This window comes from Trachypithecus francoisi, unplaced genomic scaffold (genome assembly GCF_009764315.1).
Source record: "Trachypithecus francoisi isolate TF-2019V2 unplaced genomic scaffold, Tfra_2.0 Lachesis_group11, whole genome shotgun sequence".
NCBI lineage: Eukaryota > Metazoa > Chordata > Mammalia > Primates > Cercopithecidae > Trachypithecus > Trachypithecus francoisi.
Genome location: NW_022681456.1, coordinates 130,806,336 through 130,833,423, shown reverse-complemented (window position 1 = coordinate 130,833,423; position 27,088 = coordinate 130,806,336). Strand labels below are relative to the sequence as shown.

The 27,088-nt window shown below is 38.4% G+C and overlaps 1 protein-coding gene across 16 annotated transcripts in view; it reads left to right on the top strand.

Moving 5' to 3' along the window:
• The window catches only part of ERC1 (ELKS/RAB6-interacting/CAST family member 1), a 545,691-nt gene that overhangs the window by 240,506 nt on the left and 278,097 nt on the right, over positions 1-27,088 (top strand). For 12 of the 16 annotated variants that reach the window (XM_033223291.1, XM_033223290.1, XM_033223296.1 and 9 more), the window contains one exon: positions 25,100-25,231. The exons of the other annotated variants lie outside the window; for them this stretch is intronic. In XM_033223291.1, coding sequence (XP_033079182.1) covers positions 25,100-25,231 — 132 coding nt within the window. The remainder of the gene's footprint in view (positions 1-25,099; positions 25,232-27,088) is intronic. 16 annotated transcript variants of the gene reach the window in all.

The window sequence follows — 27,088 nt, the reverse complement described above, 5'->3', positions numbered from 1 at the left end:
TCTGTTAGCAGTCTGTCTTTATGAACCAAAAATACTCTTCTAATCTTCTGTCAATTGTTTTAACACCAAAAGTGCTTTCATATGTAATCTCTTATTTCCTTTTTATATAAACTAAAAGATAAATAAGATAGATTGTATTATTTATATTTTACATATAAGGAAAACTAATTTAGAGTGGATGACTGACTTCCCCAAGTTGTCTAAGTAAATGATAGGTATCAAAGTTATGAAAAAGATAGCTGATGGCCATGTGCAAGTTACACAGAGATGTAATTCATTCAAATACTGTGAAAAGAGCACTGGACTACAAGTTAGGATACTTAGGATCTGATCTCAGTTCTTTTACTAACTACTCAGTTACTTAAGTATATTTCTGTTTATTTATTTATTTACTTATTTTACAGACAGTCTCACTCTGTCACCTAGGCTGGCGGGCAGTTGTGTGATCCTCCTGTCTCAGCCTGCTGAGTAGCTGGGACTGCAGACCTGTAATTTTTAAATTTTTTATAGAGACGAGGTCTCACTATGTTGCCTTAGTCTGTTCTCCAACTCCTGGCGCCACACAAACCTCCTGCATCAGCCTCCCAAAGTGCTAGGATTATAGGCGTGAGCCACTGTGCCTGGCCCCGTTAATCATATTTAGAGATCACAATCTGGGTATTAGGGATACTCCCCACCACTGGATTGTCATTTACAACAACATGATTAAGAAATACAGTGGGGCATTGTGGCTTATGCTAATCCTAGCGACTCGGGAGGTGAGATGGAGGATCACTTGAGACCAGGAGTTCAAGACGAACCTGAGCAACATAGTGAGGCCTTGTCTCTAAAGAAATTTAAGAAATTAGCCTGGCAGGATGGTGTACCTGAACACTCCCAGCTACTTTAGAGGCTGAGGCTGGAGAATTGCTTTATCCCAGGAGTTCAGGGTTGCAGTGAGCTATGATTGTGCCACCGTACTCCAGCATATGTGACAGGACAAAACCCTGTCTCTAAAATAAATTAAATAAAAATAAAAGAAGTTAGGAATTCTTGGCGAAATTACTCATTCCAGGATTAGAGCAAGAAATGTATGGGATAAACCTAAATTAGTAGTTCTCAAACTTGTGTGCATTGGAGTTCCATGGAGGGCTATTATAGATTGCTGTCTCCTATCCCTAGGGGTTTTGATTCAGTAAGTTTGGGGAAAGCCCCGGGAATTTGCATTTCTAATACATTCCTGGGTGATGATAACATTCCTGGACCAGGAACCACATTTTGAAAAATCACTGCCCTGTAGCATCATGTGATACGAAAAATTGAGAACCTGTCAAAGACTGCTGGGGTCATGTAAGGATGGACAGAGGAGCTAGAATGAAGGAGCTATCATTGGCCTAGGACAGACAGTTGGAGCATAAGAAAGACTAATGAGTAAGTTGTTTAAAACAAAGTATTTTTAAATCTGGAAACTTCCTGATGAGACTCTAAAAGTACTTTGGAGATTGCTGGGGCACCAGTGCCCTAACACTGGGATTTGCTTTTTAAAATTCCAGTGATAGTAGGGGAACGTTGGCCATTTTTTGATAGGTTATTGAAGTCGAGTGATGGTGACATGGGGTTTATGATATTATCTTCCCTATACTTTTGCATGTTTGAAATTGTCCCTAATAAAATGCTGAAAAAGAAAGATATCACTTAGCCACTTGAAACTTTCATATCTCTAAAATGAGTCTTAAGACAGATAAGATTTCACTCCTTAGACTTTAGTATGCCTTTCAGTTCTAAACTAGCTTTTTAACCATATTTACATAGCCCTGGAATGGAGCCTTTGACTCTGGCTTCATTTCTTAGCCAGACTCCTTATTTGTGTTTTCCCTTTACTTGAGAAATATTTCCTATATTTTCCAAGTAACTTCTTTTTTCATATCTTTGCTTGAATTTCATGGAGTTGGTTTCTTCTGTTTTTAAACTGAAGGTCATATACCTTTGCTTTTGTTTAAAAATTATAACTTTTAATTAACGTACTAGAAAAATTAATCCATAATATTTATTGTTTACATCCCTCTACATTTTCTTTTAAACTATAATTTTACTTTTAATACTAATATATATATACCTTCTTTTATATTTTGCTTTTTAAAAACTTTTTATCATTTAAACATTTCCATGAGTTGTATGTTTCATAATGATGCTTGTACTTATTATTTTCAGTTGAATCCAGAGTTCAGTAGCTTTGTACACGTTCCTCTTTTTCTGGACATTACTTAATTTTCAATTTTCACAGAGGAAATTTGTACAGATGAATTGTACCCAGTTTGGTGATTTCCTTTGGCTATTTCTCAGAGCAAACTTGAAGTATATGAAGTGTTGTAGCTTTTCTTAAATTTCTGTTACCAAAGATGAGCTAATTTATAGAACCCCCAGCAGTTTGCAGGCATTCTGTTTTCCCCATAGCCACTTCGGTTCTATTTAATTTTTTGCTCATTTTACACATATATAATGGCGTCTTCAAGTTGTTATATTTCATTTCTTCAGTGACACTGTCCGTTTTTCACATGTAATGATTTATTATCTGAAATTTCCATGTCACATTTTAATTACATTTGCTACCTATCATGAAGATCTTTGCATGTCACCTACTTTGGATTGCTATGTTATAAATGACATTGAGGAATGATGATTGTTGTGTATTTTTTCTCTTTCAGTAATCTTTCTTTTGAAATTTATTAGATTGTGTTGTTTAAACCTCTTTTCAAAAAAAACTTTTAAATTTCTTACCTTGTCCTTTCTAGGCTATTTTTTCACTTAATCTCCCATTTGCAACAGAGTTAAACTTACTAGTTTCTTTGAGTTCTTTAGCTGTGTGTATGTGTTTGTTTCTTGTAAGTGTTCATTGCTTCAATGCATGTGGAGTTTATTTGATATATCTTATAAAACATAAATTTAAAGTACTCTTTCTTTACTCTGATACCCAGTTCTCCTGGTAGCACTTAGTAAATAGGTATTCTTTAAAAAATTTTTTTAAATCTACCTAATCATATGCTAGATAATCACATAGAAGTTTCCATTTCATTCTAGATTCATTGTTTTGTCTTTAATCCAATTTTTTATTTTTTTAAACGGAGTCTCTTTTGCCCTGTCCCCAAGACTGGAGTGCAGTGGTGTGATCTCAGCTCGCTGCAACCTTCACCTCCTGGGTTGAAGCGATTCTTCTGCTTCAGCCTCCCAAGAAGCTAGGATTACACACCTGGCTAATTTTTTTGCATTTTTAGTAGCGATGGGGTTTCACCATGTTGGCCAGGCTGGTCTTGAACTCCCGACCTCAGGTCATCCACCGGCCTCGGCCTCCCAAAGTGCTGGATTCCAGGCCTGAGCCCAGCCTTTCTGCATTTCTCTTGCACTTTGTTTACAAAGTCAGTAGGTCAGCTTCAGCGTCATTAACTCTATCTCCAAACTTTTTTTTTTTTTTTGAGACGGAGTCTCGCTCTGTCGCCCAGGCCGGAGTACAGTGGCCGGATCTCAGCTCACTGCAAGCTCCGCCTTCCGGGTTTACGCCATTCTCCTGCCTCAGCCTCCTGAGTAGCTGGGACTACAGGCGCCCGCCACCTCGCCCGGCTAGTTTTTTAAATATTTTTTAGTAGAGACGGGGTTTCACCGTGTTAGCCAGGATGGTCTCGATCTCCTGACCTCGTGATCCGCCCGTCTCGTCCTCCCAAAGTGCTGGGATTACAGGCTTGAGCCACCACGCCCGGCCTTCCAAACTTTTTTTCTAGGTAAATGTACCAGTGTTTTTAATAAGCTTTGAAATATCGTTTGAGTCTCTTTAGTTTGTTAAATTATACTAATAACTTAAAGAATATTATCACTTGTAATTTATTCAGTCATCTCCAGCCAGGAACTAAATTCATTCCTTTTTTTATTTCTATCTATGTTTATTATTTATCATGTTAAAGATTTAAGGAATATAAAATATTTTCTAAAGAAACCTAATATCCAGATTACAACCAAATTATTAAAGATTTCTGGTAGATCATAGAGAAGAAAAGAGTAAATGAAACTTCAAGCCATAAAAAAGATGAAAAAAGTATTAGCAAATGCTCTTTATTGTATTTGCCTATAAAATAATGTTTCTCCGGATGAAAACGGAGACAAATTCCTTACAGAGCTCCTGTCTCTAAAGGTTGTGAACATTAATGAGATGACACATGTAAAAGCTTCTATAAGAGCACATGTTAACAGGACTGGACTATGTAGTAGTAACATAACAGGTACAGTGGGCCCTCCATATCCATAGGTTCTGCATTTTTGGACTCAGCCAATGGTGGATTGACAATATTATGGAAAAAAACACCAATAAAACAGAATAGTAAAACAATAAAAAATAAATAGAAAATAATATACCAGCTGTTTACATAGTGTTTACACTGTATTGGGTATGAGAAGAAATCAAGAGATGATTTAAATTACATGCGAAGATGTGCGTAGATTATCTGCAAATACGATAGCATTTTATATCAGGGACTTGAGCATCTGTGGATTTTTATATTCCAGGGGAGTCTTAGAACCAATCCCCAGAAGATACTGAAGTGCTACTGTAGGGATGTAATGAAACGTGAGAGATTCTAGAATTTTCTTATAAAAGGAGGCATTCACTTCATTAGGAGGGAACTTTTCATTTTTCCAGTAGAATTTTGTGAGAAATTTGCCTCCTGTTACTTCATTTAGAGCAGTGGTTCTCAATGAAGGCTCAATTTTGGCGCTAAGGAGTATTTGGCACTGTCTGGGGACGTTTGCAGCTTGAGAGGTGCTGCTGTCACCTAGTGAGTAGAGTGCTGGGATGCTGCTAAATATCCTGTCGTTCGCTGGCTAGCCCCCACAGCAAAGAGTTATTCGGCCCACACTGCAAATAGTGCTGAGTTTGAAACCACATTTAGAAACACTTTGAACACCAGTTCTTTATCCAGAGTGTTACTGTGGATGAAGTTTGCATGATTAGCTTTGGAAACCTAATACGTATGGCCATATTTATATTTTTTTCTATGTAGAGCTAAGACCAATGCTATTTAGTTAAAACTCAGTAGTGGCAGTGCTACAGTACCAAATAATACTGCCCAGATACATAGTTTTCTGGTACCATACACTAATTTGATGTGAAGTAATGCTAGGAGCGTTGTGGTGAGTGAGTAATTTACATAAATACACATTAACCATCATTCTCAGGCACATAATTCCAGTTTGCAGTTAGTGTACCATGTGATTGAAGTATTCTGTATTACTGTGAAAGAAGACTTGGTGCTCTAGAAGTATTGAATATTTGTCACACGGTTGTAATCGAATGACTTTGGTTATATTTGGTGTGTCATAGAATAGTAGAATAGCAATTAATTCTGTCTTCTTGTTTTAAACATTTTTATCACAATGTTTTGTGTTTTAAATTTCTGGCTATTTAGGTGATCTGTTGATGTCTTCATGAAATAGGAGAAGTAAAGGGAAACATTACTACCTTATTTCTGTTTTTTGAAGGAATTATTTTAGTGTTTCTATCTTAAGTATAATAATTCTGGGATTAAAATATTCATTAAGTGTTTTATACTTAATGGTTGTCGTATTTTTTTTATTTTTATTTTTTTATTTTTTTTTATTTTTTTGAGACGGAGTCTTGCTCTGCCGCCCGGGCTGGAGTGCAGTGGCCGGATCTCAGCTCACTGCAAGCTCCGCCTCCCGGGTTTCCGCCATTCTCCTGCCTCAGCCTCCCGAGTAGCTGGGACTACAGGCGCCCGCCACCTCGCCCGGCTAGTTTTTTGTATTTCTAGTAGAGACGGGGTTTCACCGTATTAGCCAGGATGGTCTCGATCTCCTGACCTCGTGATCCGCCCGTCTCGGCCTCCCAAAGTGCTGGGATTACAGGCTTGAGCCACCGCGCCCGGCCTGGTTGTCGTATTTTATTTTATTTTTTAGAGAGGGTCTTGCTCTGTCACCCAGGAAGGAATGCAGTGGTGTGATCTCAGCTCACTGCAGCCTCTTTCTACCGGGTTCAAGTGATTCTCATGCCTCAGCCACCCGAGTAGCTGGGATTCCAGGCGCGTGCCACTATGCCTGGCTAATTTTGTGTGTGTTTTTATTAGAGATGGGGTTTCACCATATTGGCCAGGCTGGTCCTGGCATCGTGTGATCTGCCTGCCTCAGCCACCAGAAGTGCTGGGATTACAGGCGTGAGCCGGCACACCTGACCACGTACTTAATGTGTTTGTTTGTTTGTTTTGAGGCGGAGTCTCGCTCTGTCGCCCGGACTGGAGTGCAGTGGCGCGATCTCAGCTCACTGCAAGCTCCGCCTCCCGGGTTTACGCCATTCTCCTGCCTCAGCCTCCCGAGGAGCTGGGACTACAGGCACCCGCACCATGTCCGGCTAATTTTTTGTATTTTTAGTAGAGACAGGGTTTCACCGTGTTAGCCAGGATGATCTCGATCCTAACCTCATGATCTGCCCGTCTTATATATTTTGTACTTCAATAAATGGAATTATATTTCTTCTTTTTCACTTCTTTTGTTGATTATGATTTGTGAGATTCATTTGTATTAGTTATATGTATCATCCACACCTTTATTGTCCTTGTACTGTTTTTTATTTAATTCAGAATTCCACATTTATATTGAAAGTCTTCTGAAAAGACAACTTCATTTCTTTTCAATTTTCCATTCTTTGAATACTTCAGATGGTACCAAGAGTAATTCCTTTTGGCAGAAAGTGAGTTTGGAAGTAAGTGGTTACTTTGCTGTTTGTTTTTGGTTCAACACATTAATCATGTTCTGATTAAACACTGTCTTACATGTGGAATGAAAATGATACCTGAAAAATTGAGAGAATCTGAGGATCCCAGAAGTTCTAAACACCTTTTTGTCATTTATCATGGCCTTCGATGTGAATACTCTTCCTTATGATGTCACGTTTCCACTGACTTGTATCCTATTTGTACCTTTGTGTTTTGGACAGTTAGTTACTGTGATTTATGGTAACTTATTTCACACTTTTTGGTCTCAAAAGCCTCTTTACATTTAAATATTATTAAAGTTCCCAAAGTGATTTTTTTTTTCTTTTTTTAAATACAGACTGAGTCTTACTGTGTTACCCAGGCTGGTCTCGAACTCCTGGTCTCAAGTGATCCTCCCATCTTTGCCTCCCAGGATGCTGGGATGATAGGCATGAGCCACTGCACCAGGCCTCAAAGTGATTTTTTTTTTTTTTTTTTTTTTTTTGTTGAGACGGAGTCTTGCTCTGTCGCCCAGGCTGGAGTGCAGTGGCCGGATCTCAGCTCACTGCAAGCTCCGCCTCCCGGGTTTACGCCATTCTCCTGCCTCAGCCTCCCGAGTAGCTGGGACTACAGGCGCCCGCCACCTCGCCCGGCTAGTTTTTTGTATTTTTAGTAGAGACGGGGTTTCACTGTGTTCGCCAGGATGGTCTCGATCTCCTGACCTCGTGATCCGCCCGTCTCGGCCTCCCAAAGTGCTGGGATTACAGGCTTGAGCCACCGCGCCCGGCCAAAGTGATTTTTTTATATGGGTTATATGTGATATACATGTGTAGATCTTTTGACCCACCTATCCCATGTCTAGATTTATATGCATATACATGTCCAAAAATATAAAAATACATATGTACAAGGTGACTTACAACATTATTCCTAATTGCAAAATTTTGAAAACCTAATTGCCTATAGGTAGGAGAGTGCTTAAATTCATCATGGTGAATCTACACAAAAAGAGACTGGCAGTTTTAAAAAAGAAATAAAATGTGTGAGCAAAAAAAAAAGATAGTATTTTAATTGTAGAATAAAATATATATCCATGAGTTTATACTGATATAAATAAGTAATCAAATACATAAATAAATGGCATACGGACAGACGGCTCTTTCTCATAGAAGAATTTCAGTTAATAAGTATAGATGGGAAGAAACCAAAAGAAACTCACCATGAGACAAAATGATGGTTGTGAAAATTAGTGTGTGAAAGTTTGAGGTTAAACATGACTTTCATCGTCTCAAAATGTTTTCCCCAAGGTGTTTGTTTATTTTAACAGAAGACTATAACTTTTCAGTGAAGAAACCAACCAGACCACCTTAACAAAGTGTTTAGAGTTCACATTACCAGTAATACGGAGACATTAACCTCCCGAACCCCTTGATACAAGGCATTGAGAGGGACACAGTATCATTTCTGTGTTATTCTCTCCAAAAACATGTAACCTCATTCCAATAATGAGAAAATGCCAGACAGATGCAAATTCTGGGACATTTTACAAAATAACTGAGTAGTAAGTACACTTTAAATATGTCTTTTTTTTTTTTTTTTTTTTGAGACGGAGTCTCGCTCTGTCGCCCGGGCTGGAGTGCAGTGGCCGGATCTCAGCTCACTGCAAGCTCCGCCTCCCTGGTTCACGCCATTCTCCTGTCTCAGCCTCCCCAGTAGCTGGGACTACAGGCGCCCGCCTCCTCGCCCGGCTAGTTTTTTGTATTTTTTAGTAGAGACGGGGTTTCACCGTGTTAGCCAGGATGGTCTCGATCTCCTGACCTCGTGATCCGCCCTTCTCGGCCTCCCAAAGTGCTGGGATTACAGGCTTGAGCCACCGCGCCCGGCCTAAATATGTCAAGATCATGAAAGACAAGGAAAGACTGAGCAGTTACAGATGGATTTGAGGGGAAATGTCAACTAAATGAATTGTGGGATCTTGGACTAAAGCAGATTTCAGGAAAAGGAACAGAAAATTGGCTGGGTATAGTGGTGCATACCTATAGTCCCAGCTACTTGGGAGGCTGAAGAGGGAGAATCAGTGGAGCCCAGGAGTTTGAGGTTGCAGTGAGCCCTGTTTGCACTACTGCACTTCAGCCTACAGGACAGAGTGAGACCCTGTCTAAGAAGAAAAAAAAAAAAAAAATCCAGAAAGAAAGGACATTGGTGGAAAAACAATGAAAGTAAGGTTTGCAGGTTGGTAAATAGCATTGAACCAATGTTAATTTCCTAGTCTTGATCATTTTACTATGGTTTTGTCAGCTTTTAACATTAGAGGAGCCTGAATAAGGAGTAGATGGGCACTGTTCTGTTTTTGCAGCTTTTCTATATGTCTGTAATTCATTCAGAATAAAAGTTTTATTTAAAAAATGTGTTGACACTCTATTTCTCAGCACTTTTAATCACCCACTTCACTTTGCCATCCCTTTGAAATAAGTATGCTTTTGAATTTAAAGATGTCTTACTACCAAAATTAACGTTACAGGGTAGTTAGCTCAGGCATTTTTCCTGAACCTAGGAATGCAGATATTATTTTCTCATATTGTTGACTTCCTAAACCCATAGTTTAATTAAGAATGTAGCTGATCAGGCTGGGCACAGTGGCTCCTATCTGTAATCCCAGCACTTTGGGAGGCCGAGGCTGGTGGATCACCTGAGGTTGGGAATTCAACACCAGCCTGACCAACATGGGGAAACCCCGTCTCTACTGAAAATACAACATTAGCTGGGCGTGGTGGCACATGCCTGTAATCCCAGCTACTTGGGAGGCTGAGGCAGGAGAAGTCCTTGAACCTGGGAGGTGGAGGTGGAGGTGGAGGTTGCGGTGAGCCGAGATCGTGCCACTGCACTGTAGCGTGGGCAACAAGAGCAAAACTCCATCTCAAAAAAGGAAAAAGAAAAAAGATGTAGCTAATCACGTTGATCGTTCTAAAGATTGGACTCAAATCCTCAAGCCATGATGATGTAATATGGCTATTATCAGTAGAGTTATACCTAGGCCTAGAGGTGAACCTTGGCCTGTCTGTATCCTTCAAGTATAGAAGGTTTAATTTTACTTATTTTTAGATGTGCTTGAGATGTCTTTCATTTTTTCAATATAAATTTATCGAGTGCTTTCTAAGCACTGTTGCTCATCTTTGGTTATACAGTGGTGAAGAGACATCTCTGTCCTTCTGGAACATTGTCTCATGGAAAAACGATTAAACTAAACAGATAAGTAAATATCAACCAGGGTAAGTACTACAAAGAAATAAACAGGGCCCTGTGAGAGATGACGGGGAGGGAAGTATTTTGGGCAGCAAATTGAGGTGGTGACTTCAGAGGAGTCCTCCCAAAGGATATGACGTTGAGATCTGAAAAGGCCGTATTAAAACGTGGAGAAAACAGTGTTTAAAATGGAGGTGATCCATATGGCAGTGAAAAGCTTGGCATTTTCAAAGTAGAGAATAGGTAAGGATTAGGTCAAAAGGGACCTTATAGGCCATGAAAAGTTGTTTAGATTTTACAAGCAGTGAAACATTCTACGCGAAAAGTTGACAGGATCTGATTTGCATTTTCAGGATACTGTTTTTTGCAATATCTGGAGAATGATTGGAGTAGGACAAGAGTCATACAGAAAGTGTTTGCTCACTATTTCATGCCTTTTTGTGCTGTGCAGTTTTCTATGCTAGAAATAATGTTGCACAAGACAAGCTTCTTACTCTCAAGAAGCTCACATTCTGGTAAGGGCTCTGTGAGAGTGGAGGAGAGAGGTTTTTATTTATATTAAAAAAATTTTTTTTTAGAGACAGTCTCGCTCTATCACTCAGGCTAGAGTGCAGTGGCATGATCATAGTTCACTGCAGCCTCACACTCCTGGACTTAAGCAATTCTCCTGCCTCAGCCTCTGGAGTAGCTGGGACTATAGGGGTGTGCCACCACACCGGGCTAATTGGTTTTTTTCTAATTTTAAGTAGAGACTGAGTCTTGCTATGTTGCCCAGGCTGGACTTGAACTCCGGGCCTCAAGCAGTCCTTCTGCCTTGGCCTCCAAAATGCATGGATTATACTTTACTTACTACAACTTTTTATTTCTGCTGAATGTCAAAACGTGTTATAATACAAATACAGTAATTTCAATTATAGTAATTGCTGTACACAGAACTGAAATTAGGTAAATTCCAGCAACAGCAAGGACCTCTGAAATGAAACGTAGAAGCATAGTCTTAGCTGATTTGACTGTTGGTGATTTGGGGATGAAAAAAAGCTTTCTCTTGAAAGCTTACCCATCTTTTAAGGGTCAGATACTTTTTCTTGTGAAGCTGCTTAAGTGCTGACAGTTGGAATTAATCATACCTTCTGTTGTAATTTCATTCGTTTGTGTCTGCATTGATTTTGGAATTTATTTTATATTACTTTGTATTATATACTACTTGTGTGCTGGTTCCTCCACATACTTGAGCTTGGGAATCATGTCTTGGTATTTTACATATAGTTGGTACTTCATAAATGTTTATAGATTTTAATTGTATCTATAGATGTCAAGAACTTTCAGTCACATGCATCTTAGCCTGGTCTCCTAGTCTATTTGGGCTGTTATAGTAAAATACTGTAAACTGGCTAGCTTATAAACACTAGAAATTTATTTCTCACCGTTCTGTGCCTGGAAAGTCCAAAATCAGGGAAGCAACAGATCTGGTGTCTGGTACAGGCCCACTTTCTGGTTCATAGGTAGCACCTTCTTTTTGTGTCCTCACATGGTGGAAGGGGCAAGGCAGCTCTCTGCAGTCTCTTTTATAAGGGCATTAATGCCATTCACGAGGGCTCTGCTCTCATGACCTAATGACCTCCCAAAAGCTCCACCTCCTAATACCATCACATTGGTGATTAGATTTCAACATATGAATTTTTTGGGGGCACACAAAATTCAGATTCTGATTCTGATCTGATCTGATTCAGATCATTGCACCTGGCATTTGGAGCCTCCTATGAAACCAAGCTCTCTGTTTTTAACCTCATCTTTGGGTCGGATGCGTGGCTTTCCTGTTTTACACAAGCTGACAGTGTTGGTGTTCTTTGAATATAACACATTGTTTTCCTAATGTATATTCTTCTACTTACGCAGAATCTTTGTCCTGTGGATTTCCAGTTTTACTACATAAAGATTCTGCCTTAAAATTAACTTTTGTTGATGAACTCTACCTGGACTTGTTACTGTCTTACCCATTGTTCCTTACCCTCTGTGTTTAATCATGCTTTATTGTTGACATACTTTTCAATACATTGTTTTATAATTGCCCGTGTGACTTAACCAATTTAATTTTCCCTTCTCAATTAGTTTTTATCTGCCGTAAGTGAAGAATTGCTTTAAAGTTTCTTTTTAGTTTTTCTTAAACATTGTTTTACATAGGTTCATTAATTATAGCTGTACTTATTGAGTTATAAATAATAAAATTTAATTTAGTTATAATTTTTTTGAAATGGAATGATATTCAGTTCGGCATCCTAATAAATAGTCTCTAAAATTCCGTAGGCTATCCTTTAAGAGCCTTGTATGTTTTAACACGGGAAATGCCATTTTCCCTTAGTTGAGAATATTAATTCTTTGAGCAGTAACACTCAGATATACCTTTCGACAAGGCTGTAAGTTTTAGTCACATCCTAATAATGCAAAGTAGAGTGGACTGAAAGGAGGCTCCTATCAATAGTGGTTTGGGGCTTTGTTTTTCTTTATAACAAAGATAAGTATCTAAATTTAACCTTGAAAGAGGTTGTTGTGAGAGAGATTATTGGAACTGCTGAAAGAATGCTGTGGTGGAAGGCGGAGCTTGCAGTGAGCTGAGATCCGGCCACTGCACTCCAGTCTGGGCAACAAAGCGAGACTCCGCCTCAAAAAGAAAAAAAAAAAAAAAAAAGAATGCTGTGGTGCTGAGTCAGCTCTCCCAAGACCAATGAATATTAAGAACAAAGTTCAAAGAAAGTGAAAACAATGGAAATAGAGACGGGGAAAATCAGCTTTACATATATTTAAGCATATTCTCTTCTTAGATATATAGTCAACGAAACATCTGTGTTTTTCTCTGTAATTTGATTTAACTCTGTCTACAAAAACAGTTTCTTCATTTTGATAAGAGATTTTTTTCCTTTCTGAGACGAACACTTCTTATACTTCATTTTTAGATTTGCCAGGGGGATAATTATTTAAGAAAGCCTTTTATAAAAATTAAGATTGTCTGACATCTTTTTAGAAGTACTGTTTCTAGAAATAGTATGTGATTTGTCACATGCTGGGTACATCTAATTTATTAATGTCATTGTTTTTGCAAAAATAAATTTTGATTTCCTGTTTCTAGAACTTCTTCACCTATTTAAATGTTTAACCCTGTATCATTTCTTCCTTTTTAATAAAAATTTTTTCTTAGTAAAACAGGGCTTTTTCTGTATAGAATATTGTCGTAGGTGAGTTTTTATGGTGTTCTTAATGAATGTTAGAGGAACGGACCACAATGGAAAAGTATGCGTATAAATCAGCATCTGTTTTTACATCCCTGTGGATAGTTGCTGAAATTACCCATGAAAATTCTCTTTTACTGCAGGTGAAGCATCTGTACGAATTGTGTGCAGCTTTTAAAAACTCCTATCTCAAACTGGGCCATTTTTTACCATTTAGAAAAAAAGCAAAAACACAGCTTAACATTATTTTTTAAAATTCTGCAGCGTTTGAAATGGACTTTGTAGTACTTTTCCCTCTGACCACATGTCAGTTCAATTTAATAGCAGTGAAATTTATTGAAAGACTGTTTGTTGATAGGACTAACGTGCTCTCCATAAAATGATGAATAAAATTACATTAGGCACTAAAATTATTAAAAAGTGGACTACTACGTTCTCAGCAAAATGAATGGTTTACTCCTTTGTGTTGTGTGAGCTCTTCTTGGTTTGCATTGGAAGCAAAAGTCTCCAATGAGATTCTTTTTCTCTTAAATTTTATTTTTAATTATAATGGATACATAATAGTTACACATATTTGGGAGGTACACATGATGTTTTGGTACAAGCTTGCAATGTGTAATGATCAGATCAGGATAATTAGGGCACTCGTCACCTCAAGCATTTATCATTTCTCTGTGTTAGGAACATAGTAATTCTATTCTTTTAGATATTTTAACATGTACAACAAACTGTTGTTAATTATAGTTGCCTTATTATGCCACTGAATACTAATCCTTTTGTTTTTTAAGAGAACAGAAGCAGGTATGTAAATAGTCCGTTTTCTAAGACCTCAGAGGCAAAAGTCAGCCTCTTATGGACTACATCAGTTGTCTGTTTTTTTTTTTTTTTTTTTGAGACAGAGTCTCGCTCTGCCGCCCAGGCTGGAGTGCAGTGGCCGGATCTCAGCTCACTGCAAGCTCTGCCTCCTGGGTTTAGGCCATTCTCCTGCCTCAGCCTCCCGAGTAGCTGAGACTACAGGCGCCCGCCACGTCGCCCGGCTAGTTTTTTGTATTTTTAGTAGAGACGGGGTTTCACCGTGTTAGCCAGGATGGTCTCGATCTCCTGACCTCGTGATCCGCCCGTCTCGGCCTCCCAAAGTGCTGGGATTACAGGCTTGAGCCACCGCGCCCGGCCAGTTGTCTGTTGTTTTAAGGAAAAGTTATTTTTGGGAATTTTTGGTAAAGACTTTGAAAACGTATGCTTGTTCTTTTTATAAGCATTACAGATCAAAGATTTGTAGTGTCCTAGGATTAGGTAAACCACATGTCCTTGCCCAAGTTTCTCATACTCAGCTACCATGATTTTCAAGATGAGAACCTTCCCAGTCTATATGGGATATTTGTGCTATATGTTCTGTAAAATTTATTGATATAAAGCATCATTTTTATATGTGTACTTTTCTGTTTATTTAATGAAATACATCTGCTTTTGTTTTGACTTTGGTTTTTAACAATTGAGGTTATAACAGAGCAGCACTCTAACTGAGGGGAGATATTTGAGGAGTTTTAAAGAGAAGGAAGGAGAGAATCTTTTTAAATTTTAACCCACAGTATTGCCTTAAAGTAGTTGGTATGTAACCAAATTCTGTCTCTGTGTTATGCTAGCTTTCACTTCATCAGTGCATATGGCTTCAGTATTTTTCCCCACAAAGCATCTGAGAAGTTGGTAAATGAATTCTGACATGTTGAATGATTTTAATGAAATCTTCTGGATGTGTATATATGCTTAGGGGATGGGGAAGAGGGAGGCAGAATAAGCAGTGGGGTTGAGGGTAATAAAGAATTACTGTCTCTTTACATTAAGGATAATGGATAGCAGTTAACATTAATATCTTTCAGAACAGGTTAAAGTCTATCTGGTAAGTGGTGTTTACTTCCAAGGCAGCAGCTCTTATTATTAATTCAAATAAATGATTTCCATTATCATGTCAGAATGAGAGTTGGGAGAGGGAGGAGAGAATGTGGGAGATTGTTGCTTTGGATAATGTCTGTGAAATCTGAATTGGCCTCCTTTCTGCTGCAGAAAAAGGCAAAAGCATAGTAAGATCTACCGTTATCAAGTAGCTCTTTTTTATGTTACTATACAGCCTTGTTAACAGTTTCTGAGGGAATAACAAATTAAATTTTAATTGTGGTTTCTCCTTTACCTTTGCTTTTCTGATTGAACGTTTGATTGGAAAGTAAGGCAGTTAGCCCGGCGCAATGGCTCACACCTGTAATCCTAGCACTTTGGGAGGCCAAGGCGGACAGATCACCTCAGGTCAGGAGTTCAAGACCAGCCTGACCAACATGGAGAAACCCCATCTCTACGAAAAATACAAAATTAGCTGGGTGTAGCGGTGCCTGCCTGTAATCCCAGCTACTCTGGAGGCCGAGGCAGGAGAATCGCTTGAACCCGGGAGGCGGAGGTTGCGGTGAGCCGAGATCACACCATTGCACTCCAGCCTGGGCAACAAGAGTGAAACTCCATCTAAAAAAAAATTAAAAAGAAAAAGGCAACGGAGGCTAGAGTCTTACGGCTGCAGTGATGTGTAGTTTGGAGTTGACAGAGCTGACGCCAAGAAGTAAAGTTCTGAGAGATGTATTGGGAGTGGTATCGTGAGAGTTGCTGTAGAGTCCAGCCTCTCCCGGTTAATCTGCCTGAGTGAAGCTGTAGTTAGGCTGTCCCAACTTCTGCCCTCGTCTCTTTGAATATAGGAGTCTTCTTATTTAAGGAGATGAGGAATTCTCTGAAAGGTCTTCCTTCCTCTCCCTTTACCAGACCCCTCAAAGTAGTCACACAGACCTCCTGCCGTGAACCGTATACTCTGTGAGGGAAGTATTCTTATTTGATTTCAGCAAATATATGAGGTTGGCAAAATTAAGCTTCAGTTACATAATCCAGTGGTAGGAAAAATGGTCTGGGTTCGTTTTGGTGAGTGCAAATGTGATTAATAGCAATTGAAGTAAACTCTGAAGATAACTGCTTTCATTTTAGCTGATATGAAATATTTAAAATGATAAAGTCTGTTCCTTTACTATCTCTAGATAGCTATTAAGTGAGATGTCTGTGGCACACTGTACATTGCTAACTTTTGGGTTGCCTGAATTGTTTAAGCAGAGGGAAATAACCAAGTTAGGGTAGGTGAGTGAAATAAAACCCTCTCTCTACTTAGTCTTACTCCCCTAGGCTGCCAATTTTATGCTTTTTTCTAATTAATGAGTGCTATAAAATGGCTTATCTCCAAGCAATACATGTATTAATGGCAAAAACCACAATTAATTTGGCACCAACCTAATAATTCCCCTTTGACATTTTTAAAATTTTATATTTATTTTATTTTATTTTATTTTATATATTTTTTTGAGCCAGAGTCTTACTCCCTCTCCCAGGCTGGAGTGCAGTGGCATAATCTTGGCTCACTGCAACCACTGTCTCCTCAGTTCAGGCAGTTCTCCCTGCCTCAGCCTCCCGGGTGGCTGGGATTACAGGTGTGCACCACCACCCTGGATAATTTTTGTATTTTTTAGTAGAGATGAGGGTTTCACCATGTTGGCCAGGCTGGTCTTGAACTCCTGACCTCAGGTGATCCACCCACCTCAGCTTCCCAAAGTGATGGGATTACAGGCTTTATTTTTAATTGACAAATAATAATTGTACATATGTATGGTGATATTTGAATACATGTATGCATTGTGGAATGATCAAATCAGGCTAATTAACATATCCATCATCTCACATACTTATCATTTCTTTGTGGTGAAAACATCTCAAATCTACTTTTTTTTTTTTTTTTTTTTAATACTTTAAGTTCTGGGTTCCGTGTGCAGAATGTGCAGGTTTGTTACATAGGTATATACGTGCCATGGTGATTTGCTGCACCAATCAACCCATTACCTACATTAGGTATTTCTCCTAATGTTATCCCTCCCCCAGCCCCATACCCCACCAACCAGCCCCAGTGTGTGATGTTCTCCTCCTTGTGTCCATGTGTTCTGATTGTTCAACTCCCACTTATGAGTGAGAACATGCGGTGTTTGGTTTTCTGTTCTTGTGTTAGTTTGCTGAGAATTATGTTCCAGGACATGTTTTCATCCATGTCCCTGCAAAAGACATGAACTTACCCTTTTTTATGGCTGCATAGTATTCCATGGTGTATATGTGCCACATTTTCTTAATCCAGTCTATCATTGATGGGCATTTGGGGTGGTTCCAAGTCTTTGCTATTGTGAATAGTGCCGCAGTAAACATAACGTGTACATGTCTTTATCACAGAATGATTTATAATCCTTTGGGTATATACCCAGTAATGGGATTGCCGGGTCAAATGGTGTTTCTAGTTCTAGATCCTTGAGGAATCACCACATTGTCTTCCACAATGGTTGAACTAATTTACACTCCCACCAACAGTGTAAAAGTGTTCCTGTTTTTCCACAACCTCTTCAGCATCTGGTTCCTGAGTTTTTTTTTTGTTTTTTGTTTTTTGTTTTTGTATTGGTTTTGTTTTGTTTTGTTTTTTGAGACGGAGTCTCACTCTGTCGCCCAGGCTGGAGTGCAGTGGCTCAATCTCGGCTCACTGCAAGCTCCACCTCCCGGGTTCACGCCATTTTCCCGCCTCAGCCTCCTGAGTAGCTGGGACTACAGGCGCTCGCCACCAGGCCTGGCTAATTTTTTTGTGTTTTTTTTTTAGTAGAGACAAGGTTTCACCATGTTAGCCAGGATGGTCTCAATCTCCTGACCTCGTGATCCACCCACCTCAGCCTCCCAAAGTGCTGGGATTACAGGTGTGAGTTTAATGATCACCATTCTAACTAGTGTGAGATGGTATCTCATTGTGGTTTTGATTTGCATTTCTCTAATGACCAGTGATGATGAGCATTTTTTCATATGTCTGTTGGCTACATAAATGTCTTCTTTTGAGAAGTGCCTGTTCATATCCTTTGCCCATTTTTTGATGGGGTTTGCTTTTTTCTTGTAAATTTGAGTTCTTTGTAGATTCTGGATATTAGCCCTTTGTCAGATGGATAGATTGCAAAAATTTTCTCCCATTCTGTAGGTTGCCTGTTTACTCTGATGAAATTTACTTCTTTAAAAACAATTTTGAAATACACAGTTATAATTTAAAATTAGACTCTGTTTTTGGCTTTTTTTTTCTTTTAACTTTTTCCCCTGTCTACTTTAAGACTAGAATCAGTTATAATGAAAACTCATGAGGAAACAGGAATTGAAGGAGGATCTTTATTCACTGGGGGCCAACAGACTCTTGAGTATTTCATTCTCATATTTCTAAAAAAAAAAAAAAAAAGGTTGATTCCCAACAGTCAAATGTGAGGATTCACTCAAATGTGATGACTAAGCTTGGTCATAAACCTCCATTGTAAATCTCTGAAAACATTTGCCCAGTTTTTTTTCAGTTGAACTTTGATGATTGGCCTATCGCTGAGTCATCTTGGTGTTGAACTGTTTATGAATATGTTGAATTATTCCGGTTGGTAATCATAGTCACAAGAAAATATTTTATTAGAAGTCAGTTCATTCGCAGAGTTTATTCTGAATGATTCCTGATGTAATGCGTGTTTTGCTGGTTTCACATTCAGTGAAGTGCTGAGCCATACCTCAATTCTGTCATCTCCTTAGTATCTGCCTTTATATTTTAGGTATGTTTGGGTTCCATTTTAAAACAGTCTCATCCCAGCAGCTGTGTTTTTGTAGTAGAGGTCCTGTTAGCCTAACAGGCGTTTGTCTTTGAGAAGGAATTTGGTCTTCATCGGTAATCCGGTTTTGTTATACTGGAGCTACATCCTCAGGCTGTATGACACCCTCCTTCTGTTTGACTCCAAGTCATCCTTATCTCCTGGTGTTCATGCCCTTGTGTAGTCCTCTCCCACACCCTGTCGGGATTGGTCTTATGAACTGTACTAGAAGGCAGAAGTGATGGCACCGACTTTTGAAGCTAGATCTAAAAGACCCTGACGCAACTGCCTTGCACTCCTGAATCATTGGCCCTGGTGAAAGCCAGCCTCTGTGTTGTAATGACACTCAGGCAGCCCCCTGGAGACGAACAGAGGCCTCTTGCCAATAGGTGCACCACCTTGCCAGCCGTCTAAGTGGAAGTAAAGGACTGAAGCCTGGTTGACATCTTGACTACAACCTCATAAGAGACCCTGGCACCAGAACTGTTCAGCTAAGCTGCTTTTGAGTTCTTGACCCACACAATCTGTGTGAGATAATCAGTTTTCACTGTTGTCTTATGCTGCTAAGTTTTGAAGTAACTCATTAATATAACAATAAACAATGATTACAAATATTTTATATTTTTAGTATTAAGGTGATCTACCATAATCTGATTTTTCCCCCTAAATCCACAGTTTGGTTTTCTCTGTTAGAGTAGTAAACGCTATTTTAAATTGTTTTATTAATATTATCACCATGGTAATTATCAGGGTTGGGTTCTGTTGGAGCTTTTGTTGGTGTTTATCACCTATATAATTCCTGTTTGTTTGCTGATAGCCTGTAAGCTGGGAAAAGAGTTAAAAATGTATGTAAAACATGATGTGTCATATAGCCTTTTGTAGATTTATTTCATATGTAAAAACTGCTCTAACTACTGCCACATTCTCCAGTAGAAATAGAATGTGAGCCACATGTATAATTTTGAATTTTCTAATAGTCTCATTTAAAAAACTAAAAGGAAACAGATGATATTAATTTTAATAATGTTTTCTTTAATCAAATATATCCAGAATATTATTTCAGCATATAATCAATATGAAAATTCTTAAAGAAGTGTTGTACCTTCTTTTGTTTAAGAGTAAGTTTTTGATTTTTAATTTTTTTTTTTTTTTTTTTTTTTGAGACGGAGTCTCGCTCTGTTGCCTGGGCTGGAGCGCTGTGGCCGGATCTCAGCTCACTGCAAGCTCCGCCTCCCGGGTTTAGGCCATTCTCCTGCCTCAGCCTCCCGAGTAGCTGGGACTACAGGCGCCCGCCACCTCGCCCGGCTAATTTTTTGTATTTTTAGTAGAGACGGGGTTTCACTGTGTTAGACAGGATGGTCTCGATCTCCTGACCTCGTGATCCGCCCGTCTCGGCCTCCCAAAGTGCTGGGATTACAGACTTGAGCCACCGCGCCCGGCCAAGAGTAAGTTTTTGAAATTTAGTGTGTGTTTATAGCACATCTCAATTTGGACTAGCCACGTTTAATGGCTCAGTAGCTACTTGTTGCTAGTGGCTCTTGCATTGGACAGTACAAATAGTATATTAACTAAAGAAGAACCTTTTCTTCTAAGCTAGCAGCAGATTAAGAATGCCTATAAACAACAGGTATGATTTTCACAAATTAAGTGTGGCATGTCCTACCTTAATCTCTAGCTACATTTAGTTCCAGTAAGTTAACTTCCTAATTTCCAGATGCTTCAGATCCTTCAAACCTAAGGAATATAGGGAGAGGAGGAGTTAGGGATAGTAGATAGTATACGTAGATTCCTTCAGCATTACAGACTCAGAATGGCTTTTACTGTCTCATAGTTTATCATGAAGGTTGGTGAATGTGGACTGTTTGAAGGAGAAAATACACTTTACCATGTAAAGCATATATTCCAAGCCTCGGGCCACACGTGGTATGATCCCTCTTGTACTTGAGCCACCAGGAAGCACTTTCCAGGGGCTTTAGCACATCCCCTTACTTCATTGGATGTGGTCCTGAGAGCAGAAGTATGTGAAGTCTGTTGCATTTCATACCTTCTCAAGTCTAATATGACATCTTATTGTCTCACTCAGTTTCAAGGAAGCTGGTGATAACTGTCACTTCTTCAACTTAAAGTCTGGCATTGACAGATTAGAGATTTGTCTTTTTAAGTTTGAGATTTATCTTCAGAATCTTCAGAATTTATGGAAGAACTTATTGGGATAATATTGTCCCTTTTTAAAAGTGTTCTTATTTAGACTAGCCCATGGTTATCAAAAGACTTGAAAGGAATTTCTTATAATTCTGACCCACTTCTGTAAAATATTGCTATGAAGAAATTCATAGGACTTTTGAATAAAAAGCTGAAGAACACAGTGATGTATAATCCATACGTGTTTTGTTCTCTTTACCTTTCTTTTGATAATGAGCACTGCCTGAAGATGTGTTTGCCTGGTCTGCTTTTCTCTTTTCACAGGAAACAGTTAACTTACGTACTGAGAGTATCTGTTACCTAAACAATGACACTTGTAACTATTTCCAGAAGGTCTCTTTATATCCTTATTGATTTCTTTGCAGTGCAATATACTCTTTTAACATATTTTTCAATTTGCTTTTGATTTTATATCAGGACAATATATATTTTATATTATTTACACAAATAATACTTACATGTCTTAGAATAATAGTCACTTCTGTTATCCTTGTGTAACTCTGATTCCTCTTCCTCTGAGATGACCACTTTCATCTCTTTTGGTGGTTTCTACTGTCGTTTATTTTTGTCTTTCCAAGTGACATTTTTATATTATTGTTCTATTATTTTTCTTATTTGGACATCGTCTGTTGATTTCTTATCATAGATGATGAGGAATTAGTATTTTTACACAAACCAACACACACTTCCTTCTTTCTATCCTTCCAACATAATTATCTCTAGGTCTACATTATTAAAACTGAGGCACATAGTATATTATAATTTACATTTTGATTTTTCCTAGTGTACCTTAGTTTTCCTTTTTGTTTTTCCTGTCTTGGGTATCTGTTCCCAGATTCCTTTCTACACCCACAAAATTCCTCCCAGTATCATTACTGCTGTAAAATACATCATCCCTTATTAATTGCCCTCAGATAATCTATACATCTGCTTTTTTTCTTGGAAAAATTCATTTCCTTTCTCTGCTGTAATGTATACTTAGTCTCCAAGTTGTGTCATCCTTATGGTTCACTTCACCACTCACCTATGATAGAGCTCCTTTTCTCTGGATCCCACATCTTCTTTCCAGATTTACCTCTTCACTTTAATAGAGTATACCCTAGTAGCTTCCTGAGAGAGTCGTTGAGTGAAGTCCTTTTTCGGGGGGGATTTTGTATTCAACTCCCATATTTGATTGGTAGTTTAGCTACAGAATTCTAGATTGGTAATCATTTTTTCCCCCTTAGAGTTTTGAAACCATTACTCAAATTGTCTTCTAGTGTCCTGTGTTGCCTTTAAAAACTCCAATGTCTTCAGATTTTTTGATTCAACAAGTGATCGTTTTTGGCCTTTCTAAAAGTTTTCAAGATGTTTTCTTTCCTCTAGTGTTCTAAACTTTAAAAAAAGAGTATTCATGTTATCATCTAAGCACCAAATGATGGATTTAGTCTTTTCGCAAGAGTGAGGCAAGAAAGAATGATTATAAATATTACCTAGAAGTGCTATTGCTACCCTGGTATTTGTAGGACTCAAAGGCTTTCCTGTTTATTTCTTACACTGGCTCAACATTTTATTAAATTAAATAGGAGATTCAAGCTGTGGTTCAACACAAGAGAAACTTCCTTGGTTTATTTTAGCAGATCTCTCAAGATTCCAAAACTAAAATTGGTGCCAGATTTTACCCACTCGATAGATTAAGTAATTCTGGACTTTGTAAATGAAGGTGAGAGAGGTATTTGCTGTCTCCATTCTCTGGCATTATACTATCCTAGTTTGATCCAGTTGCCTTAGACTAAGCAAATGATTCCTTACTCAGCTTTATATTGAAATGTAACTTATAATATCACCTAAATATTACTTATCAGCCGTTTGCTTTTATTTGTAGTGTCACTTGGCTTTTGTTTTTCATCCTTATTATTAAGAAAGATTTTGAACCAGGCTTTGCCATTAATTCCAGAAATCTTTTTTTAAGTAAGGCCATGAACTCTAGTTTCACTGCTGGTTTCAAATAAAGTTATGAAATGAGTTTCACAATGAAATATTTTGAAAACTTGATTCTCTGCATTATGACAAATTACTCATCATTTTCCCCCTAAAAGTTTTTTATTGATACAGCCACAAAGCTATTTTTACCCCACGCATATGTACAAGTAAAGTTGTTTGCTTGAAATAGATTCCTGAGAAGTTGTTTGGAATTAACTGTTTGAGCCTCAATGTAGATAATAGAAGCCTCTCAGGAGACTTCCAAGAAACAGTTTAAGAGTGGGATAGGATAGACTGCACAAGACATAATACTGAGTTCTCCACAAGTAGCTAATGAGAAACATTTTCAACTTTATGTGTTAATAATGTTTCTTTATGCTTCTTTACACTTACAGCAGTCTGTATTTTAGAATCCCATATGACTACAGATATGGTCATTCTCATTCATTAGAGGGTTTGAGAAGACTGAACTAATCATTGCATCCATCTCTTACTTCATAATCCTTCTTTTATGTGTAGTTTTCTTTGATTCTGAAAAAGCCACCTGGCCTTTGTTTTGACTCTGGCATCGTTCCTTGTCTCTGCGTGACATTCCTTAAACCTCCGCTGTGCTCTGCTGTTCACGGCAAGTCAACAGAGGGAACAAAGATGTCAACAGAGAGCGTTTTTTTGTTTGTTTGTTTTGTTTTGTTTTGTTTGGTACAGCTAAACTGCCCTGCATAAAACAGAACCTTACTTATGGGAATAGATCACAGTATTTTATAACTGTGAAGAACCACAGTTCTCTGAGAAGCATGAAAACTTTTCTCTTAACATGAACATAACGTACATCACCAAAATGTGAATTTTTTCCTAAATCTCATTTTTTAAAGTTTAGAAAAATGAGAGAGCGAAAGATTTATCCACTGTTCATTAAGAAGAATATGAAATAGTAGATGCTATTCTTCCAAAATGGGGAGAAAAATCTGGCTTATCTTGGACGGATTTCAAGTTCTAGATTTTTGAAGGTAAGGTTGTCAAAAAGGCCTTACAAAAGTGGACTGCAGTATAATTGAGTTTCTTAGATGAAAGAAAAAATTCTTGGATATCTTTTCCTGATATGAGTGTTCTGAAAATTGGAGAATGGTTTAGCAAGTCTTGTTCTTTTGTTTTATATATTTTTTAAAGGAAGCACTTTATTCTTAATCCTCTAGTTTCGTAAGAAGTTGAAGAAGGAAGTGCTTCCAATAACCTGATGACTCAGTTCTCCATCCTACTTGAGCTCTTCTTAACATCTCTCCTGTCTTACATGAACTCAGCGTTCTGTAGGATTCTGTTTGACTTTCTGAGAGATCAACAGCCGCCTCTCCAGAAGCTGCGTTTTACACTTGTGTAGAACATCAGGGCTGGGAATTGCTTGGTTGGCTAATAAAATGGCTCATTCTTAGCCAGACCAGTCACTTATATCCAGTTGTCATTTTTGGTTTTCTCATATGAGATTATGAGAAAACCATACATTCTTGAAATACGAGGATGCATCACTTGCTTTTTAATGTCTCTTAAGAAATTGTTTGCCAACAATTGTCTATGAAGAATATAATCTGAAAGATCATGCTGTTTACTGCACTTTTCTCATCCAGGCTTAACTGCAGGAAAAGAGAATGTTTTGATAATTCAATCTAATTATCATTTCATCAAAGCTGGCTTTATGCTTAGAGAGTAGTTCAAAAACAACTTTGTACTTTTAAATAATCAAGCCCTTGCCACCTCTGCTGTCTAACACAGTTTTATTCTCTGTTACAGAGAGCAAATTCCTCACATTTATCTTGCTTGACTAACTTGATGCTTGGCTCTTAATAATATACTACTTCAGCCTCCTTTACTTCTTTTCTTTCCTTGCTTTCTTTATTGTGTCCTCTGTGACGATATCTTGTTGGATTTGCTTCTGATGGGAAGAACATTGAATAAGTAAACAGCCCTTTCTTAGTAAATAGGCTCTCCCTGGGTTAAGTAATTAATCTGCTTCACCTAGTCTTCCATCATTTTCTAGGACAGTCTCCGTAAGAAGGATGACAGGATTGAAGAGCTGGAAGAAGCACTAAGAGAAAGTGTACAGATAACTGCAGAGCGGGAAATGGTGCTAGCACAAGAGGAATCAGCCAGGACCAATGCTGAAAAACAGGTCTGCTATTTTATACAGTTCCAAGCAATGCTGCTGGTTAACCGAAAGGTAAAACACAACCAGTATAGTTTAGGTAAACTACACATATTGTATGTTTATAGGGTTTCAAAAACACTTCATAGAGGGTAAGTCCCAAGGAGTTCCTTCATAGCGGTATTAGATACAAGGATATGGTTTCTTTTGTGTCAAGTATAGAAAGAAAGACCAACTTTATTGGCAAAGCTGAGAGAGCATTGAACATTTTGCAGAATGGGTGCCTTTCAGTACCCTGTTGCTAGATAAATGCCTTGTCTGCTGTTTCTTAAATAAAAATTGAAATAAAGTTGTATGAGAATTGACTCGTGTTAACACAGCAGTCTCTGTGTTAATAACTTAGGTCTGATCCCATATATATTTATGTAGCATGTGCTAATATATTAGATGAGATAAAATGGAGCTTATCTGTCTGCTACAAGACTGGGCACAACCCTGGCTTTTAAATGGAAAGAAAAAACGCAAACTTTTTTTTTTTTTTGAGACGAAGTCTCCCTCTTGTCCCCCAGGCTGGAGTGCGATGGCACTATCTCGGCTCACTGCAACCTCCGCCTCCCGGGTTCAAGCGATTCCCCTGCCTCAGCCTCCCAAGTAGCTGGGATTACAGACACCTGCCAGCACGCCCGGCTAACTTTTGTGTTTTTAATAAAGTTGCGGTTTCACTGTATTGGTCAGGCTGGTCTCGAACTCCTGATCTCAGGTGATCCACCCACCCCGGCCTCCCAAAGTGCTGGGATTACAGGCATGAGCTACCATGCCTGGCAAAAAAAAGTACACAAACATTTCTGACTGAAAAATGTTAATTTCAAATAGCTAATAGTTTATTCATTTCATACCCTGCCTCACTGAAGAGAAGAGTTGAGGTTGTAACAAGTTAAGGTTAATAGTGAGTGTGAAGGACATAGAAACCATACACTTGAGTCCCAGTGTATGGAGGGGCTTGCTGAAGAGATCTGCTTGGCAGTTTGTGGTGTTTGTTTTACATATTTCCTGCGTCTTTTAAGATTCTCCATACTCTTGCTTTTGACTTGTCATTAGGAAGAATAACTACAGATGGGAAGTGTGAATGGAAGAAATAGTTTTAACAAGTGAAGGTTATAATCTCAGTTCCCATTATGAGAATGTGATTTAAGATTTCAAATCTAACCGACACAGAGGTTCATAACACTTAATTTTGCAGTAATTGTTTCCTTTCCATTTCTTAGTGGGAGAAATATAAATGTTAAAGAGGAAAAAAATGCTCAATGAGAGGGTGACAGGAATCTTTCTAGGAGCCCCTTGGTCAGACCACTGGTGTTATTTTGAGTTAAGGTAGGTACAGTAAAGAAGGGCACGTTTCCAAGGCAGACATAGCGTGTTCCCCAGGGAGCCCCTTCATAGCTCTGTGGGTTGCAAAGATACGGTTTCTTTAGTGTCAAGTGTAGAAAGACCAACTTCGTTAGCAAAGCTAAGAGATCATTGAACCTTTTGCAGAATGAGTGCCTTTCAGTACCCTGTTCCTAGATGAATACCTCGTCTACTCTTTCTTCGGATACGTTCCTAATGCACAGTCACCTGGAGCTTGGGTAGTGGAGAGCTCCAGAGAAGGGACGGTGACAGCCATTGTGTCACCCAAGGGTGGGGAGGAATTTTCTTTAATCTTGATTTTACCCTTTTTATATTCTCTCCTTTATTTTTCAAATAAAGATTTTTCTTCTACTTTGGCCTCATTATTTATTGACAAGTATTAAACATCAGAGATCATGCAGAGACTTTGGCAATTAATAATAGATCATGTCACGATGGGTATAGACTTCTGTTATGTGTTTTCCTTTTTGAGGCTAT